At 45.1% G+C, this 21,026-nt stretch overlaps 1 protein-coding gene across 1 annotated transcript; it reads right to left on the bottom strand.

Annotated features, from left to right (window-relative positions):
• Window positions 1-1,833: 1,833 nt before the first annotated feature.
• On the bottom strand, window positions 1,834-8,501 carry LOC311126845 (E3 ubiquitin-protein ligase arih1-like; the record flags this gene model as incomplete). Its single annotated transcript, XM_084200824.1, has 8 exons — window positions 8,066-8,501; window positions 6,943-7,010; window positions 6,278-6,422; window positions 3,547-3,639; window positions 3,244-3,299; window positions 2,500-2,566; window positions 2,159-2,265; window positions 1,834-1,897 (listed from the first exon to the last, which is right to left on the bottom strand). Exons 1-8 carry the CDS (start codon window positions 8,339-8,341, stop codon window positions 1,834-1,836), a joined length of 876 nt encoding a protein of 291 aa, XP_084056950.1. The 5' UTR covers window positions 8,342-8,501.
• Between the last annotated feature and the right edge of the window lie 12,525 nt (window positions 8,502-21,026).

Raw genomic sequence — 21,026 nt, 5'->3', positions numbered from 1 at the left:
GAAGCTACTACCACCTATCCTATCAGGGGATAAGGTGAAGCTACTACCACCTATCCTATCAGGGGATAAGGTGAAGCTACTACCACCTATCCTATCAGGGGATAAGGTGAAGCTACTACCACCTATCCTATCAGATCTACAGTACATGAAGTGTACAGTGGGGAAAAAAAGTATTTAGTCAGCCACCAATTGTGCAAGTTCTCCCACTTAAAAAAGATGAGAGAGGCCTGTCATTTTCATCATAGGTACACTTCAACTATGACAGACAAAATGAGAAAAAAAATTCCTGAAAATCACATTGTAGGATTTTTAATGAATTTATTTGCAAATTATGGTGGAAAATAAGTATTTGGTCAATAACAAAAGTTTCTCAATACTTTGTTATATACCCTTTGTTGGCAATGACACAGGTCAAACGTTTTCTGTAAGTCTTCACAAGGTTTTCACACACTGTTGCTGGTATTTTGGCCCATTCCACCATGCAGATCTCCTCTAGAGCAATGATGTTTTGGGGCTGTCGCTGGGCAACACGGACTTTCAACTCCCTCCAAAGATTTTCTCTGGGGTTGAGATCTGGAGACTGGCTAGGCCACTCCAGGACCTTGAAATGCTTCTTACGAAGCCACTCCTTCGTTGCCCGGGCGGTGTGTTTGGGATCATTGTCATGCTGAAAGACCCAGCCACGTTTAATCTTCAATGCCCTTGCTGATGGAAGGAGGTTTTCACTCAAAATCTCACGATACATGGCCCCATTCATTCTTTCCTTTACACGGATCAGTCTTCCTGGTCCCTTTGCAGAAAAACAGCCCCAAAGCATGATGTTTCCACCCCCATGCTTCACAGTAGGTATGGTGTTCTTTGGATGCAACTCAGCATTCTTTGTCCTCCAAACACGACGAGTTGAGTTTTTACCAAAAAGTTATATTTTGGTTTCATCTGACCATATGACATTCTCCCAATCCTCTTCTGGATCATCCAAATGCACTCTAGCAAACTTCAGACAGGCCTGGACATGTACTGGCTTAAGCAGGGGGACACGTCTGGCACTGCAGGATTTGAGTCCCTGGCGGCTTAGTGTGTTACTGATGGTAGGCTTTGTTACTTTGGTCCCAGCTCTCTGCAGGTCATTCACTAGGTCCCCCCGTGTGGTTCTGGGATTTTTGCTCACCGTTCTTGTGATCATTTTGACCCCACGGGGTGAGATCTTGCGTGGAGCCCCAGATCGAGGGAGATTATCAGTGGTCTTGTATGTCTTCCATTTCCTAAAAATTGCTCCCACAGTTGATTTCTTCAAACCAAGCTGCTTACCTATTGCAGATTCAGTCTTCCCAGCCTGGTGCAGGTCTACAATTTTGTTTCTGGTGTCCTTTGACAGCTCTTTGGTCTTGGCCATAGTGGAGTTTGGAGTGTGACTGTTTGAGGTTGTGGACAGGTGTCTTTTATACTGATAACAAGTTCAAACAGGTGCCATTAATACAGGTAACGAGTGGAGGACAGAGGATCATCTTAAAGAAGAAGTTACAGGTCTGTGAGAGCCAGAAATCTTGCTTGTTTGTAGGTGACCAAATACTTATTTTCCACCATAATTTGCAAATAAATTCATAAAAAATCCTACAATGTGATTTTCTGGAGAAAAAAAATCTCAATTTGTCTGTCATAGTTGACGTGTACCTATGATGAAAATTACAGGCCTCTCATCTTTTTAAGTGGGAGAACTTGCACAATTGGTGGCTGACTAAATACTTTTTTTCCCCACTGTATATGGGGTTGTTTTTGTGGACAGGGCCAACCACTATCACACTACCACTGACAGGGAGGGAGGGAGGGTTGAATTTAGACTCCGTTGTGACATACCTTACACTTGACGGGATCATGCCAGTTCTCACCACAATTGAAGCTGCAATGATTGGGTAGAAATAAGGATCCACATGTAACCAAATATCAATGCATTTTTAAGATTCCCTTTGTGTGACAATTGCAAGAGAGATATCATCATGCGTTCTGAGAGATCTTGGTTGCAATCCTTTTACAGTGTGTTAATAATCAAGACGTCTCTGTGTAATTATTGGCGTTAGATGCCCTCTGCATGCCAGAGAATGTGTGATACACAACCAAACCAATAAACAGGGAATGTAGTCATAGTGTGGCTGTCTCTTACCAGAACTGACGGCCACATGTGCATCTCACAGGCTTGGCATCTGGGTACTGGACTTTGACTACGTGATGGCAGTCTGGCGCTGGGCACCATTTTAACAGTCGATTGCACTGAGGACGAGAGGAGAGGAGTCAGGAAGATGAGAAGCTGATACTAGCAGAAGGAACACACGCCATAACCCTCTTTTCCCAAACAAGCAAGCTCATCTAATGACATCTGAAGAACGCATTTGATATTTTCACAACTAGGCCCACGTGTAAAATTGCTTCATTGTTTTGTACAGACATCATCTTGATATAACATTTGCTGTATATTTGATCAATGAAGAACATGACACATCTTACCTCTACAAAACTATTGGTAATCAAGTGTTGGTACTTCAGCTTGACCTTGGATTCTGTGATTAGTCTCCTACAGGAAAAGAACAGCTTTTCAAAAGCAAATTCAGGGAGTGGATTTGGACAAATACAAAACCAGCTATTAGATTTAGATTCAGAAACTCTAGTGCTACTCCGTTTCTCCTTTAACTCTCACAGAACAAGCAGTGTGTAGAGCAGGACTGCCCAACCCTGTTACTGGAGAGCTACAGACCTGTAGGTTTTTGCAAGCAGTTTGATAAAGATGAATCAGGTTAGTAACACCTGGGGTTGGAGCAAAAACCTACAGGAGGGTAGCTCTCCAGGAACAGGGTTGGGCAACCCTGGTGTAGAACTAGCACAGTGTAGACCTAGCACAGTGTAGACCTAGCACAGTGTAGAACTAGCACAGTGTAGAACTAGCACAGTGTAGAACTAGCACAGTGTAGAACTAGCACAGTGTAGAACATGTTGAAACTTAACAATAATAAAAAATGCTTTATTGTCAGACCGGATAGGTGCAGTGAAACGTGTTGTTCTACAGGGTCAGCCATAGTAGTACAGAGCCCCTGGAAACAAATTAGGGTTAAGTGCCTTGCTCAAGGCCACAGACAGATTTTTCATCTTGCCGGCGCGGATATTGGAACCAGCGACCTTTCAGTTCCTGGCCCAGCGCGCTAACGGCTAGGCTACCTGCTGTGGGAGGCAAAGCGACAGCGACGTGACACTTACATGACTGTGTTGTCGTCCACCAATATATCACAGCTGTGAGCAGGGCAGGAAATAGTCTTTTTTTAAAGAAAGAGAAAGTAAACATGGTGAGATTTTACACATCTCAACAAAAGCCCATTGATTGCTTTTCCTGAGTCCATTGTGATGATACACACAGGTAATTATTTTACTGTTTTGTCTGTGCTATTGCATTGCTTTCTTGACTACTTCCTGCTGACCTCTTGCCAGGCCCCGCCCACTAAGGGTTTCTTACCTTAAGGGTATTTTTCCTGGTTAAGCAAAAAAGGTGTTTGTGGCGCCTACCTGCCCCATCCCCTCCTCGATGATTTTGGTAGTCAAGTAGTCCCCCCAACACTGCATGCAGAACTTGTGTCCACACTCCAGGCCAGTGAAGTACTGTGGGGGAGGAAGACAATGTTTCAGTCATGTAGCGATTCCACTACATCTTCTGCTGAGGCTTGGTACCAATACACTATTACACTACATCTTCTGCTGAGGCTTGGTACCAATACACTATTACACTACATATTCTGCTGAGGCTTGGTACCAATACACTATTACACTACATCTTCTGCTGAGGCTTGGTACCAATACACTATTACACTACATCTTCTGCTGAGGCTTGGTACCATTACACTATTACACTACATCTTCTGCTGAGGCTTGGTACCAATACACTATTCCACTACATCTTCTGCTGAGGCTTGGTACCAATACACTATTCCACTACATCTTCTGCTGAGGCTTGGTACCAATACACTATTACACTACATCTTCTGCTGAGGCTTGGTACCAATACACTATTCCACTACATCTTCTGCTGAGGCTTGGTACCAATACACTATTACACTACATCTTCTGCTGAGGCTTGGTACCAATACACTATTCCACTACATCTTCTGCTGAGGCTTGGTACCAATACACTATTCCACTACATCTTCTGCTGAGGCTTGGTACCATTACACTATTCCACTACATCTTCTGCTGAGGCTTGGTACCAATACACTTGCTTAGGGCAACATTGTCAGCCTGTACAAGGGGGATTTATTGCCAAATCATGTCAAGGCTACTTTGTGATCTCAATCTAGGGGGACTAAACTACAGCCCAGAAATACCCCCCATAGGCACTGGTGGAGACCTGAGGACGTTGACATAAATACCCCCCATAGGCACTGGTGGAGACCTGAGGACGTTGACAGAAATACCCCCCATAGGCACTGGTGGAGACCTGAGGAGGTTGACAGAAATACCCTAGACACTGGTGGAGACCTGAGGAAGTTGACAGAAATACCCTAGACACTGGTGGAGACCTGAGGACGTTGACAGAAATACCCTAGACACTGGTGGAGACCTGAGGAAGTTGACAGAAATACCCTAGACACTGGTGGAGACCTGAGGAGGTTGACAGAAATACCCCCCATAGACACTGGTGGAGACCTGAGGAGGTTGACAGAAATACCCCCTAAACACTGGTGGAGACCTGAGGAGGTTGACAGATATACCCTAGACACTGGTGGAGACCTGAGGAGGAGGTCAAAGTGCAGCAAAGCCACAGTGTTAATACCTGTCCCCAATATTTCCTACTCTAGTGGGTAAGGGTTAGGGGTCGTCTCTCTTCTTTCGGGAATAGTGACCGAGTTTGGGTAGTTGTGACAGGGCATGTCCTGATCCTTTCAGATGTACACTACTGGCTAGTGGATAGGGTGTAGGGGTTGTGTGTTTCCCTTCAGAGTACTGACCGAGTTTGGGTAGTTCAGGTAGAAGAACTGACAAGGAATGTCCTAGTGATGGGGAATCGATAGTTACATATCGCAATATTATAATTGATACTTTGACTACATACATATTTTTTTTGCTAGGTAGCATTTGCTAGCGCTAGTCGGCTGTACCTGCCCAAACCTCTGGTATTTTTCATCCTATAGCTTGTTCTCCATCTTATTTTAAAAAATAGTGAGCCAACGTGTTTTCAGCACTTTTATTTCCATGACTGATCAAAAATCATTTTCTCATGCTCTCGTCTCTCTGCAGCAGACATATAGTGAGCAATATGTTAGGAACATGAAATAGCAATAAAATCGCAGTATCGAATCGCAATACATAACGTATCAGTATCTAAGTATGGTGAGGGCGGCAGGTAGCTTAGTGGGTAAGAGCGTTGTGCCAGTAACCGAAAGGTCGCTGGTTCTAATCCCCGAGCCGACTAGGTGAAAAATCTGTCGATGTGCCCTTGAGCAAGGCACTTAACCCTAATTGCTCCTGTAAGTCGCTCTGGATAAGAGCGTCTGCTAAATGACTAAAAATGTAAAAAAAATGTAAAAAATGTGATAATATTGTATCGTGTGGTCCCTGGCAATTCCCAGCCCGAGCATGTCCTGATCTTTTCAGATCTACACCAGTGTCTAGTGGGTAGGGGCTAGGAGTTAAGTGTTTCCCTTCATGCCTAGGGGTTGTGTCTTCCCCTCAGAGCAGGATACTGACTGAGTTTGGGTAGTTCAGAGCTACACTACTAGAACCTGCAGGTATGGGCTAGGGTTCGGAGCAGGATACGGACCGAGTTTGGGTAGTTCAGAGCTACACTACTAGAACCTGCAGGTATGGGCTAGGGTTCAGAGTAGGACACTGACTGAGTTTGGGTAGTTCAGAGCTACACTACTAGAACCTGCAGGTATGGGGGCTAGGGTTCAGAGTAGGGTACTGACCGAGTTTGGGTAGTTCAGAGCTACACTACTAGAACCTGCAGGTATGGGGGCTAGGGTTCAGAGTAGGGTACTGACCGAGTTTGGGTAGTTCAGAGCTACACTACTAGAACCTGCAGGTATGGGGGCTAGGGTTCAGAGTAGGGTACTGACCGAGTTTGGGTAGTTCAGGTAGGAGATCTGACTGGTCCTGATCCTTTCAGATGTACACTACTGCCTAGTGGATAGGGGTTGTGCATCTCCCCCTTCAGAGTAGGACACTGACTGAGTTTGGGTAGTTCAGAGCTACACTACTAGAACCTGCAGGTATGGGCTAGGGTTCAGAGTAGGGTACTGACCGAGTTTGGGTAGTTCAGGTAGCAGATCTGACAGGGAAGGTCCTGAGCAGAGGACCTCGTGTTCATCAGCCGTGTCCTCGACTTCTTGCTGGGGTTGATGACATGGCATTCCGAGAACAATTTGTCAAGGTTCCCATCAAAATACCTAGCGAGAGGGGAAATGTCATCACTGGCTGGGAAACAAGCTACTTTATTGAGAGGTGTTTTATGCACTACAATACAGTGGAGGCTGCCGAGGGGAGGACGGCTCATAATAATGGCTGGAATGGAGCGAATGGAACGGCATCAAACGTGTGACGTATTTGCTACCATTCCACTGATTCTGCTCCAGCCATTACCACGAGCCCCGTCCTCCCCAATTAAGGTGTCACCAACCTCCTGTGCTACAACAGGAGCATCTTTAGGTAATGCTATAGCAAATGGTTACTTACAAAGGCAATAAATCACAGCCAAACTAAAGCACCAAGACAAAGGCTAACCCTGTGCCAGATCAATTCAATTTCCTAGTGTAATGCAGTCTATTCTTATGTATATTTAATACCAGACCATGGCCATTCAACAGACCTCCTAACTGACAGAATGATGGTAGAAATACTGCCAAGAAGATGACCCTGTTTTACAATGAGTTCACAACAAATCATACAAGAGCCAATGTCACAACTAACCTTTCCATCAGTTTCTCTTTGTCCCAGTTGAAGTGACTAAGAAGTATTCTTGTTATCGTTGCAGGGTTCTAGAGAAGAGTAGCAAAAATTAGGAGGCAAAATACAAATTTATTTGGCCTCGGGAAACTTCACAACTTTTAAAAAAGACAGCCACCTACATAGCTATTTAGCATAGGATTAGACAACACTAAACGGTAACTAGCAGTACGGTCATGTAAGTCATACGACAAATAAGATCTAGGCTATTATTGTTCAAAATGTGTGTCTAATAATAGGAATCATAAAAATCTGCAATTCATTGCAGACAAACTCACTGGCTGACAGAAGTGGGAATCAAGGTTCGGCCATGTTGTTTCAGGCGCACAGGCCTCAAAATCAGACACAGTGGAAAGTAAGATAGCTAGCTAGGTGGCTAGCTATAATCCAGGTGAAACTATGGACATAGGGGGCTGGTAGGATTTCACGTAAACTAGATTGCTCTGTAGCTACTTCGCCATGTTGGTGCCATAAAAGTAGAGAAATGGCTGAATACGTTGATAGCAGTGTTGTAATAGATATCAGGTAGCTAACTTGTCTAACAAGGGAATGACAAAGATGACTAGCCAAACTAGCTAGGTTGTCTGGATGTGTCTTACTGTTATTTTCACTAAATCTTTACTGTAGTTAGTTGGGTCAGCATCTTGGCAGAGCTGACAACTCGCTTATCTTGCTGAGCCAGGCGCCCTAGTCATTCAAGAGACATACGTTATTGGTTCGTTAGCTAACGTTTGAACTAGTTAACGTTAGCTAACTAGCTAACGTTAGTTGACCAAACTGAAATTGGCAGCTTCCCTAGACAGATAACGTTAAATTAGCTAGCTTGTTAGCTACAGTAGTTTCTTAAATTGGAAGTCGGAGTAACTTAGCTACAGTACCTAAGCTAAGGTAACGTTACTAGCGTTAGTTTGTAGCTAGCTAACTAGCTAACGTTAGCTAGCAAACAAGCTAACAGGCGTTGAGGCTTACCGTTACCTACGATTGTTTGTGGTGGGCAGTAAACTAACTTGGTAACTAACTAGCTGTTTACGTTTTACAAGTTGCGGCCTACCGAGACCCAACATCCTCGGCCTTTCCTTCACCTCACCTGGATGACATCATTGACCTCCCTGATACACTCGACCATATGCTGAAGGATTTGTTCAGCAGTCAGAACCTCGAACCGATAGTCCTCCTCGTCTTGACCGGGCCCTAGTCCACTGCCCCCGGTCTCCCCACATTCATCTCGCTCTCCACCGGCCACAACAGGGTCATCCAACTCCACTTCCAGGGTGTCGTCTTCGGGATCCTCCTCAGCGCTGTCTTCGCTGCATTCCTCTTCCTCCTCGTCGAATTCATAATTGTACCCCTCGTCTGAGTCCATTACTCGGTTAATTTGATATCGTGACAAGGTATGATACAAACGCTAGATACGAGAATGTGTACAGGCCGCAATGAAACAAGAGACGAAATATTTCCGTGAAGAGAGTAGCTAGCTACATCAACATGAGCGCAGCTGCCGCTGTGGACCAACAAAGAGACGCGCCGTCATACGGACGGACGCTTTACGTCACGTCAAATAATGAAAGGATGGTCCGAGCAAAAGATGGACAAAATATTCAAGCTCATCAAGATCACTATTATGTATTTGTTGAGGACAGCGTGGAATGTTTTAACAAATTATTATACTTTATCATAAAGGTGTAAGGCTGCCATTCACCGTTGTGTATTCACCGTTGTGTTTTTCTCTAGTGAATTGGACCTTCTTTAAATGAGCCTTCATAATAAATCATTCAACAAACATTGGTTATTTATATTCTTGGGTAGGACATTGTGTCCTATGGGCACAAGAAATCCTATGGACACATTACCCACCAAAATACATTATTGGCATAGCCATTAAAATCAATGAATAAATTGTCGTTTTAATACATTAACTTAGTTTTGTATCATATTGTAATGTTGTAGCCTATCACATTATATAATATGTAAGTGCATGAGACAACATTATATAGGGCCTGTTTACAATTCCACTGGTGGGCGTGCAGTGTGAGCGTGTAGGTAGACACTTTACCACTAGATGACAGCACAGAGTTAAATCTAAAACTTTTGACATGCATTGGATTGAATTTAGTGGGACTGACAGCGATCTGCCCCATAGCCTATGGCGGAGGGCATAGCGTTGCGGTAGTGTTATAGAACATAAATAGGCTAATCTTATTTTGCAAGTATTCATTTTGCAAGTATATTGCAATAATCGTACGCAGTCTTCAAATTATTTTAACTCCTTTACTGTTTAGCAAAATGTGGAATCACTAGGCATATTTAATTCACGTAAATCACCTTTGAGTATATCTGTTTTTACCTGATGATGAATCACCAGACTGTTTTCAATAACTATTACACATCTTCCGAGTCCTCTGTGAATTGAGGTATATTGTGTGTTTCAGGTTTTGTGATCACCGTTTTTTTTTTATTAGCCTATCTTATTGAAAGCTTACACATACCACAATAAAGGACCAAATATTTTCTACATAGATTACTAGACAAAATAGTATTTGAGCCAACACATGATATGTTGAGGAATGGTAGTTGAAAGCAGAATGGAGTGTCATGGATCTGTGCTCCACGTTTGTTTTTCGGAGCCGTGTGACCTGATAGCTGCTTGATTTCGTATTCATTGTTTGTAGTATTATTTTCCAATACTGTTTGCAACCCCACAACTACGATTGTAAACTGAATGTTTCCACTGTATAAATCATCCACTGTTACAAAAAAAATAGCCTTTGCTGTGATGGCACAATATCTGGAGCAGGTGTTCTTTTGTTTGGTTAAAATACAGTTTGTTTTCATGCTATTGAAAAAGAAAACCACAGCAATAATCATAGCATTATCTCCCATTGGAACAGTCAACAGTAGTTAACCCTAGGGTCTTAGAGATTTACAGACTTTATATCACAGATGTCCATGGTGTGATCTTTATGGATAGTGCCGCTAAATATCTGTTGCAACCTGTTGAGGCAACCAAACAGAAGCGATTGCAACATTCTGATTACGCTCTAAAGCTTTGTTTACACAGGCAGCCCAATTCTGATATATTCTTTGACCAATCAGATCATTTATTTTTGCCCATAATTGGGCAAAATATCAGAATTGGGCTGCCTGTGTAAACACAGCCCAAGTAGACAAATAATGTGCTCTCTTAAAGAGAGGGGACATTTTTCTTAATTATGCCCACCACCTGAGGGAAAAAATCGGATATTTTGTCATTTTCCAGAATACAATAAAATCTAGTTTGGTAAAGCAACCCGATTGGGAAACAACAAAAAAATGATAGCGAATGTGTTGTAGACATATTTCAATGGCAAACTAAAACCATAATAGTGTCCTGCAGTCTCAGATGTGCTCTAGTCAGATTTACAGTTGGGTGTAGGAGGATGTGCTCATATTAATGGTACAGTACAGTGAAATACCTTTTACCTCGTCTCTGTGCTCTTCTGATTACATGAGAGAGGAGCAGGTTTAATGTGATACACCTTTAAATCCCCTCATCTGATCTGAGCCAGACCAGACAGAGCCTGATCAGATCCTGTTAAAGCATGCACTGAACTGTCCTCCCGACACAACATCACTAACTGCTCAGTCTCAGTCTCAACACAAGCACTTCATTCTCTTTTCACCTCATTGACAACAAAAATGGAATTGAAACAAAAATATTTTATAGCTATTTTTGAGGAAAAATACAATGTATCCCCTGCTAGAATGCCAGGTGAACACACACAAACCCCCTCTGAGTGCAGGCAGGGTTACTGTATCTGTGAGACCCAGGGGGGTGGCAGTGAGGGGGGCATACAGGTGCCACGTTACACTGGTCCTTTGAGCCGGGAGGACTGGGGGGACAATGGTGCTGTTAACACTGCTGACTGGGACCTTTGGGCCCTCTGAAACTTTAATGTGATTTGGTGAGCGACCTACCGCTCGCCGAGGTCAGAGATGAACCCGGGCCCCGGCAACGTCCCGGGGTTGCCGTGTGTCGTCGCGGCTGTAACCAGATGCCGGCCTGGCGACGGGGGGCAGAGGGGGGAATCGGGTGCCGGCTCGTCTTTGTCCCCCGTGGCATGGATAATGACCCGTCTGTCCTCACCGGGGGCATAGAGAGATGGGACTCAGTGTCTCAGGTAAAAAGAGCACAGGTTACCAATCTGATTTATACAAGGCAGGACAGTGACCTGATCTCAGGCAGAGGAGACTGTTTTTGAATCATTTATACTCTGTGTTTTTCCTTCCTGTGGGTTTTGCCTCAGCTCGCACCATATAGAACTGGCCTATTCCCATCTAGTGGTGCTCTCTGTCTGTATCTCGTCAGGGGTCACATGATATAGATAGTGGCTTTCTGGGCTGATTTCCTTGTAATGGAGACTCTTTCCATTTAGTCGATCAATCGATTACGTATATTTCTAAATAAACTTAGCTCATATCTGAAAGAGACACCTTTCGATGAGTGTGTCTTCCTCGATAATCCATGATCAGTCACCTATAAAAAAAAAACGCTTCCATTATGTTTTGGCCACGTTGACAAAATAGTGTATTTAAGTGAGTTTCCAATCATAGCCCTGTAGCAGGGGCCATGGGCAACTAAAATGTATTCTTCTTATTATTATTATTCTGCCTCTGGCAGAGGGGTAGGACTGACTTGGCCCCCTGGCAGAGTGGATGGGACCTGGTCCCCTGGCAGAGTGAATGGGAGCTGGAGGACTTGGCCCCCTGGCAGTGGGTGAGAGCTGGGGGACTTGGTCCCCTGGCAGAGTGGATTGACCTGGAGGACTTGGTCCCCTGGCAGAGTGGATTGACCTGGAGGACTTGGTCCCCTGGCAGAGTGGATTGACCTGGAGGACTTGGTCCCCTGGCAGAGTGGATTGACCTGGAGGACTTGGCCCCCTTGCAGAGTGGATGAGAGCTGGAGGACTTGGTCCCCTGGCAGAGTGGATTGACCTGGAGGACTTGGCCCCCTGGCAGAGTAGATGAGAGCTGGAGGACTTGGCCTATTGGCTGTACTGTAGAAAGGTGATCTCTGGGTGTTTTGTCCCGCTGTAATCAGACAGGAACATCATCCATCATGAAAGCGAGGCTATAACAGCCAGGTTACAATGGGAGATAACATCATGAGAGAGGCTATAACAGGCAGGTTACAATGGGAGATAACATCATGAGAGAGGTTATTACAGCCAGGTTACAATGGGAGATAACATAAGGAGCAGGGTCACAGGAGCCCGGCCCGGACGGCCTCGTGGGGAGAGGGACAGCTCAGGTGACAGCCCAGGTAAGTTCCTCATTACGTAGCCATGCCTGGCTACCACTGGCCTACCAACTCTCCGCTGGCCTGGGACGGCTAGAGTAAGCCAGGGCTGGTGTGTGAGGGCTCGATGCACGGCCACTAGCCTCACTGCTATGGTGAATTGGTTTATGCTGGATTGGTTTTGTGGTTAAATTGGTTTGGCACGAATCGGCAGAGTCCTGGTTCGTCACTGATAGAGTGGTACAATGACTGGAGAATTGACAAGACATTGTAAAACGTTATGTCCTACGTACTTCTGTCAGTGATGTGATGGACATTACTCTGGCATTGAAATGACTTTATGACAAATTAGCATTAATGTTAATCCTCTATTGTTCAATCTCTATTGCAATTACAGTGTAACACGCAAACAGAAAATCAAGAGCTTATTAGTTATAATACGTCTGAAATCTCAACTATTTATCTGGGACTCACCAAACAAAAATATCAACATACGCAATGTACCAGAGTCTGCTGAGCCCCCAAATCACTGACATGACACGATCGTCATCTGAAGGCGCTTAAAGTATGAGTTGTTGGTCCGGTAGAGTGTGTGTCTGCAGGTGCATGTGTTTCACGTGTCACAGAGTTTTGGGAGTGTGTGACCCGGCCAGAGGCGGCATCACGTCCCCCGCAGGTGACAAAAGTCCTACCCATTGTCTTATCATCCCCCTGTAGAAGTGTGCCATGGCCCAAGTGTGTGAGTGTGTGTGTGTGTGTTTGTCACCGTTAAGACCCACAGCCAGCTCTGTCTGTCCATCCAGCATGCTCGTAGATTTTCACTCACTGACATGCTAATCCTGGACCGACGCCTCTCTCTCTCTCTTCAGCGTCACAACAGGCATAGATCTGTTTTCAATATCTTGCCAACTCCTATGGTCATTGTCACATTAGAAAGCACAAACAGATCTGGGGCCAGGCAATACTTAACCACCACCCCGAATCTGTTATGTCTAAGGGATGCCAATATCGTTGTCCCCCAATCCGTTTACACAGAAAAGGACAACACCAGTGAGTGTAAGTGGGTTATCTTGACTGTTACACCACAAAGTAGAGATGTTATTTCGCAGTAAGCATATTTTTTGGGGGGGCAAAATTAATTAATTTGCCTTGGGATTAACGATTAACAACTAAAAGGGTTTGAGAATTGAATAATATCAAGCTAATATTCACCCAAAAGAAAGGGTATCATTTTAATTAGGACAAGCCGATTAGATGAAATACGATGAATTAGTAAAAAGAGACGTTCTGTTCCAGAAAGACATCTGCTGTAAACTACTGGTCCGCATTCTGGGCGGGATGCTATTTACTGGTTCATAAGATACTGGTTTATCAGTCATATGGACACATTGGGCAGGATGCTATTTACTGGTTCATAAGATACTGGTTTATCAGTCATATGGACACATTGGGCAGGATGCCTTGTTACTGGTTATAAGCTGTGGTATGGTACATTGGGCTGGGCGGGATGCTATTTACTGGTTCATAAGATACTGGTTTATCAGTCATATGGACACATTGGGCAGGATGCCTTGTTACTGGTTATAAGCTGTGGTATGGTACATTGGGCTGGGCGGGATGCTATTTACTGGTTCATAAGATACTGGTTTATCAGTCATATGGACACATTGGGCAGGATGCCTTGTGAACAGGTTATAAGCTGTGGTATGGTACATTGGGCTGGGCAGGATGCTATTTACTGGTTCATAAGATACTGGTTTATCAGTCATATGGACACATTGGGCAGGATGCCTTGTTAGTGGTTATAAGCTGTGGTATGGTACATTGGGCTGGGCGGGATGCTATTTACTGGTTCATAAGATACTGGTTTATCAGTCATATGGACACATTGGGCTGGGCAGGATGCCTTGTTACTGGTTATAAGCTGTGGTATGGTACATTGGGCTGGGCGGGATGCTATTTACTGGTTCATAAGATACTGGTTTATCAGTCATATGGACACATTGGGCAGGATGCCTTGTTACTGGTTATTAGCTGTGGTATGGTACATTGGGCTGGGCGGGATGCTATTTACTGGTTCATAAGCTGTGGGATGGTACATTGGGCTGGGCGGGATGCTAGTTCCAAGCGTTACTGTGACTCTTTAAGGAACACCTGTGTCCTGGACAATCAGACTACACCATCATTGGCTGTCTGTTTATAAGTGCCACAATGTTTATTGAATACATTAAATATTGATTATATTGTACTGAACTGGATAGAAACTGGTTCGTCTGCATGACAGTACGTTTTCAACCAATTTCATACCGTTCAACATACCAACAGTTTATTCTGTTTCCCAGACCCTGTAATAACACTAGCAGTACACCTCTTCACATCCCAGACCCTGTTATAACACTAGCAGCACACCTCTTCACATCCCAGACCCTGTAACAACACTAGCAACACACCTCTTCACATCCCAGACCCTGTAATAACACTAGCAGTACACCTCTTCACATCCCAGACCCTGTAATAACACTAGCAGCACACCTCTTCACATCCCAGACCCTGTAATAACACTAGCAGCACACCTCTTCACATCCCAGACCCTGTAATAACACTAGCAGTACACCTCTTCACATCCCAGACCCTGTAATAACACTAGCAGCACACCTCTTCACATCCCAGACCCTGTAATAACACTAGCAGTACACCTCTTCACAGCCCAGACCCTGTAATAACACTAGCAGCACACCTCTTCACATCCCAGATCCTGTAATAACACTAGCAGTACACCTCTTCACATCCCAGACCCTGTAATAACACTAGCAGTACACCTCTTCACATCCCAGACCCTGTAATAACACTAGCAGTACACCTCTTCACATCCCAGACCCTGTAATAACACTAGCAGTACACCTCTTCACATCCCAGACCCTGTTATAACACTAGCAGTACACCTCTTCACATCCCAGACCCTGTTATAACACTAGCAGTACACCTCTTCACATCTCAGACCCTGTAATAACACTAGCAGCACACCTCTTCACATCCCAGACCCTGTAATAACACTAGCAGCACACCTCTTCACAGCCCAGACCCTGTAATAACACTAGCAGTACACCTCTTCACATCCCAGACCCTGTAATAACACTTGCAGCACACCTCTTCACATCCCAGACCCTGTAATAACACTAGCAGCACACCTCTTCACATCCCAGACCCTGTAATAACACTAGCAACATCCTCCTCTGTAATAAGCCTTCTCCTTCTCGGTCAGCAGTAAATGGTCTTTAAGCTAAGTCATCCCAATGTTTAATTTACTTGGTGAAATGAGCTTACATGCCTGTGATATTTACTTAAGCAATTGATTTTCTCATTCTGATAATGATGGTTCTCTCAGCAGATGGTGGGGGGGTGGTCTATGAGGGGGAGAGGATGTTTGGGAGTGGGGTATGGAGGGGGGTCTTTGAAGGGGGAGAGGAGGTTTGGGAGGGGGGTATGGAGGGGGGTCTTTGAAGGGGGAGAGGAGGTTTGGGAGGGGGGTATGGAGGGGGGTCTTTGAAGGGGGAGAGGAGGTTTGGGAGGGGGGTATGGAGGGGGGTCTTTGAAGAGGGAGAAGAGGTTTGGGAGGGGGGTACAGAGGAGGTAATCCCAGTTGGCCAGTGGCTTGACACCTGCTATCCCCCCACCCCCTCCCACCCCTCATCCCCATCCTAAACTACTCCCTGCCCCCCCCCATCCCTCTCTTCCACTCCCCTAACTCACCTACTCCAACCCCCCAGATCTCCTAAATGTGCCCCCCTTCAGCTTCTGTCTTCAGCTGTTGGTCGTGTGGCTGAGGCATGGCTGGCTCTTTAATCCGCAAGTGGCCGTGTCAGCAGTCACGAGATGAGAGGCCTGGGGCGGGGGCTGAGGGAGGTGCGTGGTGAGGTTGAAACAACAACAATACCCAGTGATAACGCTCATTCACTGCCTTCCCCTCAGACATCTTCAACATATCCCAAAAACATCATCACCAGTTAGACCAGATCTATAATAATTAGCACATACCCCACGAGCCACTTTGTCGATCCGTCAGATTACGATGTGCAGTTATAAACAATAACAGAATAATAAGGTAATTTCCCCCTGATCTCCTGGCAGTAAGACTAATCTGCTTGTGCCCTCCATATTTCCAGAAGGAACGAGCCTAATCTAGATTGTAATCTAATCCTGGGTGGATGGTGGGTGGTGGATAAAACAGGTCTTTGAGTGATTCGCAGCCCCGAGATGAGGTTATAGGGAGGTGAACGCAATAAAATGACCTAACACTAGTACAAATGTTATTGATCATTACTATTATTTTAAATTAAGAAGTGTTCATTGACTTGAGTATTACAAGGCTGTCTATAATGTTGAATGAAATGAAGATACAAAATATAAATAATAATTAATGTAATTGATTTAATACCATTGTATTTTTTTTATTTCACTACGCCACAAATCTGTCTTCATTAATCTTATTTATGCAAAGACAATGCCAGTGAAGTACACTCACCATACCGTACATCTTTTCACCCGGATCATACCATTTTCTGAAGATTTCTAAAGATTTCATTATTGTTCACAAAGACTACTATTTTATCATACAATTTTGCCATTTTTTCATTCACATAGTTATCAACGAAAATACTTATAGTGAAATGCTTACACTACCAAAGGTAATTCTTCCCTGTAGATAGACAGAATACCTAGAAGAATATTGAATCCTACTCTTTGATCAGAGTTCACATTCAAAAGGATTAGATACAGTGCCTTGCAAAAGTATTCACTCCCCTTGGCGTTTTTCCTATTTTGTTGCATTACAACCTGTAATTTAAATTGATTTTTATTTGGATTTCATGTAATGGACATACACAAAATAGTCCAAATTGGTGAAATATAACTTGTTTCAAAATAATTCTACAAAATAAATAACGGAAAAGTGGTGCGTGCTAATGTATTCACCCCCTTTGCTATGAAGCCCCTAAATAAGATCTGGTGCAACCAATTACCTTCAGAAGTCACATAATTAGTTAAATAAAGTCCACCTGTGTGCAATCTAAGTGTCACATGATCTCACTATATATACACACCTGTTTTGAAAGGCCCCAGAGTCTGCAACACAACTAAGCAAGGGGCACCACCAAGCAAGCGGCAACATGAAGACCAAGGAGCTCTCCAAACAGGTCAGGGACAAAGCTGTGGAGAAGTACAGATCAGGGTTGGGTTATAAAAAAATATCTGAAACTTTGAACATCCCACAGAGTACCATTAAATCCATTATTAAAAAATGGAATGAATATGGCACCACAACCAACCTGCCAAGAGAGGGCCACCCACCAAAACTCACGGACCAGGCAAGGTGGGCATTAATCAGAGAGGCAACAAAGAGACCAAAGATAACCCTGAAGGAGCTGCAAAGCTCCACAGCGGAGATTGGAGTATTTGTCCATAGGACCACTTTAAGCCATACACTCCACAGAGCTGGGCTTTACGGAAGAGTGGCCAGAAAAAAATCATTGCTTAAAGAAAAAATAAACGAACACGTTTGGTGTTCGCCAAAAGGCATGTGGGAGACTCCCCAAACATATGGAAGAAGGTACTCTGGTCAGATGAGACTAAAATTTAACTTTTTGGCAATCAAGGAAAACGCTATGTCTGGCGCAAACCCAACAACTCTCATCACCCCGAGAACACCATCCCCACAGTGAAGCATGGTGGTGGCAGCATCATGCTGTGGGGATGTTTTTTAGTCGGCAGGGACTGGGAAACTGGTCAGAATTGAAGGAATGATGGATGGCGCTAAATACAGGGGAATTCTTGAAGGAAGCCTGTTTCAGTCTTCCAGAATGCAGAATAATCATATTGGTCAGAATGGCTGAACTCCCACTGACACCAATGACAGGAACATCCCAGTTATACAACCATGTCAGTCTACAGATAAAACTACTCATCCAACAATCAGATACTTCGCTATGTATGAAATGCCAAAGTGTCACAACCAATGAATGACAGTAAGTAGACAGTGACATGACTCTGTCCCAAATGGCATCCTATTCCTTACATAGAGCACTGGGTTTGACCAGAGCCCAGGTAATGGTGTAACCGGTGTGAAATGGCTAGCTAGTTAGCGGTGCGCACTAGTAGCATTTCAATCGGTGACGTCACTCGCTCTGAGACCTCAAAGTAGTTGTTTCCCTTGCTCTGCAAGGGCCGCCGCTTTTGTGGAGCGACGGTTAACGGTGCTTCGAGGGTGACTGTTGTCGATGTGTGCAGAGGGTCCCTGGTTCAAGCCCAGGTAGGGGCAAGGAGAGGGACGGAAGCAACACTGTTACAATGGCACCCTATTCCTTACATAGAGCACTGGGTTTGACCAGAGCCCAGGTAATGGCACCCTATTCCTTACATAGAGCACTGGGTTTGACCAGAGCCCAGGTAATGGCACCCTATTCCTTACACAGAGCACTGGTATGACCAGAGCCCATGGAAAATAACTACCATTTGGAAAATAATTGGCAACCCATTCCCTGTATCTATTCCCTATGTAGTGCACTACTTTTGACCAGCACCCTGTTACCTATGGCTCCTGGTAAAAAAGTGATGCACTACAGTTTGTAGGGAAAAAGATGCCATTTGGGATGCACCCACAGTAAGCCCATGCCTGCCTGCTGAAGCACATCTAATAGCAGGCAGGTGGCTGACCTTTCAGGGGCTGCAGCATGAAAGTTGTCGCTGACACATAAGAGGTGCGTGTGCCGTAACCGTGGACGCTTGTCACACGTCTGTAGTAGCGGCAGGGCAGTTGGCTGTGTTAAGTGTCTGGGGGGGGATCTCCTAAACTAGCCAGGGGCTAGTGAGCTCCATCAAAGGGCTCAGCGAAGCTCCAATCTGACACTGATCTCCTCTCCTCCAGCCCAGTGCTGAGCGGCTGACCTAGGCCGCGTCCCAAATGGCTTCCTGTTCCCTATATAGTGCACTCCCTTTGACCAGGGCCGTTAGGGACTCTCAGTGTAGGGAATAGGGTGCTATTTGGGGACACATACACTAACCCTGCTGGCTGAGGCCGGGCGCCGTGGTGCCCTCCCACCCTCCTCCCTGGGCCGTCCGTTCTGCTGAGGACAGCACCACGTAGCTTTGAGAAGCAGCTGTTTACCATCAGAGATCTAGGTCAGGCCAGGAGAGACAGGAGCAGTCAGTAAGGTGCTTGCTGGGCAGGATGGGCCAGGAGATACAGGAGCAGTCAGTAAGGTGCAGTGCTTTCTGGGCAGGATGGGCCAGGAGAGACAGGAACAGTCAGTCAGTAAGGTGCAGTGCTTGCTGGGCAGGATGGGCCAGGAGAGACAGGAGCAGTCAGTAAGGTGCTTGCTGGGCAGGATGGGCCAGGAGAGACGGGGACCGACTCCCAAATGGCACCCTATTCTCGATATAGTGCACTACCTTTGACCAGAACCCTATGTCCTGGTCAAAGGTATCTAGTGCACTATATGGAATAGGCTGCCATTTGAGGAGTGAGCCCTACAACGTTAATTATCTGGAATTTTATCAAAATGACATACCGGCAGTAACTAAAACTAAGTAAACAAATACCGTCGTAGGAATGTAAAATACCCGACTGGGTTTGGAAAACGTGCCCCTCATCTAGCACAGTGTAGTGCTAGACAGGACAGACAGGACAGGCAGGGTGTCAGCGTAGGTTAAGGCTGAGGGGAGATAGTGCTAGACAGGACAGACAGGCAGGGTGTCAGCGCAGGTTAAGGCTGAGGGGAGATAGTGCTAGACAGGACAGACTCCTAAACTACTGGTTGACCGTGACCTGGCTTTAGAAGCCATGGCACTTAGTTACCTCCCTTGCTATTTGTGATATGCATGCAGTATCCATCTTCCATGGCAGCTACTGTAGATCTGTGTGGGTTGGGAGTTATTGCTTCACTGGGAGCAGAGGTTAGTTGTTGAATGTGTCCTGACATTTTCAGAACGTGAACTTCTTCTAGTGTCAAGTTGTATAATGATTAGAAGACAGGAACAGGAATACGTGTCAGGTAGCTTAGTGGTTAAGAGCGTTGTGCCAGTAACCGAAAGGTCGCTGGTTCTAATCCCCGAGTCGACCAGGTGAAAAATCTGTCAATGTGCCCATGAGCAAGGCACTTAACCCTAATTGCTCCTGGATAAGAGCGTATGATGTAAAATGTATTAATGGTTTTATTTACTGCACCCAACACAAACACTTATATATATATATATATATATATATACAAAAGGGATGTAACCCAAACGAAGAGCGAGGTGTAACCTCTACACAATACACGGGACGAGACCCGTAAACAACCAGCACACAATACACGGTACTCACGAGACCAACGGACATGGGACAATAATCGACAAGGACAATGGGGAACAGAGGGCACATATGTACACATACTAATCAGGGGGAATGGGAACCAGGTGTGTGTAATGAGACAAGACAGTCCGGGGTCGGTGGTAATGAACCAGATCAGTGACGCCTAGAAGGCCGGTGACGTAGACCTCCGGAACTGGTGAACGGAATGAGCAGCAGTACCGGGGGGATCCGTGACATCTAGGATTTCTTGGCTTGGTAGACATTGAAATGCATTGATCTGTATTACAGTAACTTGTTGATTAAAGGAGAAGACAATCAACAGGGTCACATTTTCCTCACCAAATCATTATTGGGTACTGTAGGCTGAGTGAAGAGGTGGCATGAGCTTTGTGAGAGGTGGAGGTGGTTGGGTTGTTGGCGGGGCGGCCA

This window comes from Coregonus lavaretus (genome assembly GCF_964263955.1).
Source record: "Coregonus lavaretus genome assembly, contig: HAP1_SCAFFOLD_376, whole genome shotgun sequence".
NCBI classification, from domain to species: domain Eukaryota; kingdom Metazoa; phylum Chordata; class Actinopteri; order Salmoniformes; family Salmonidae; genus Coregonus; species Coregonus lavaretus.
This window is presented reverse-complemented; position numbering and strand designations above follow the sequence as displayed.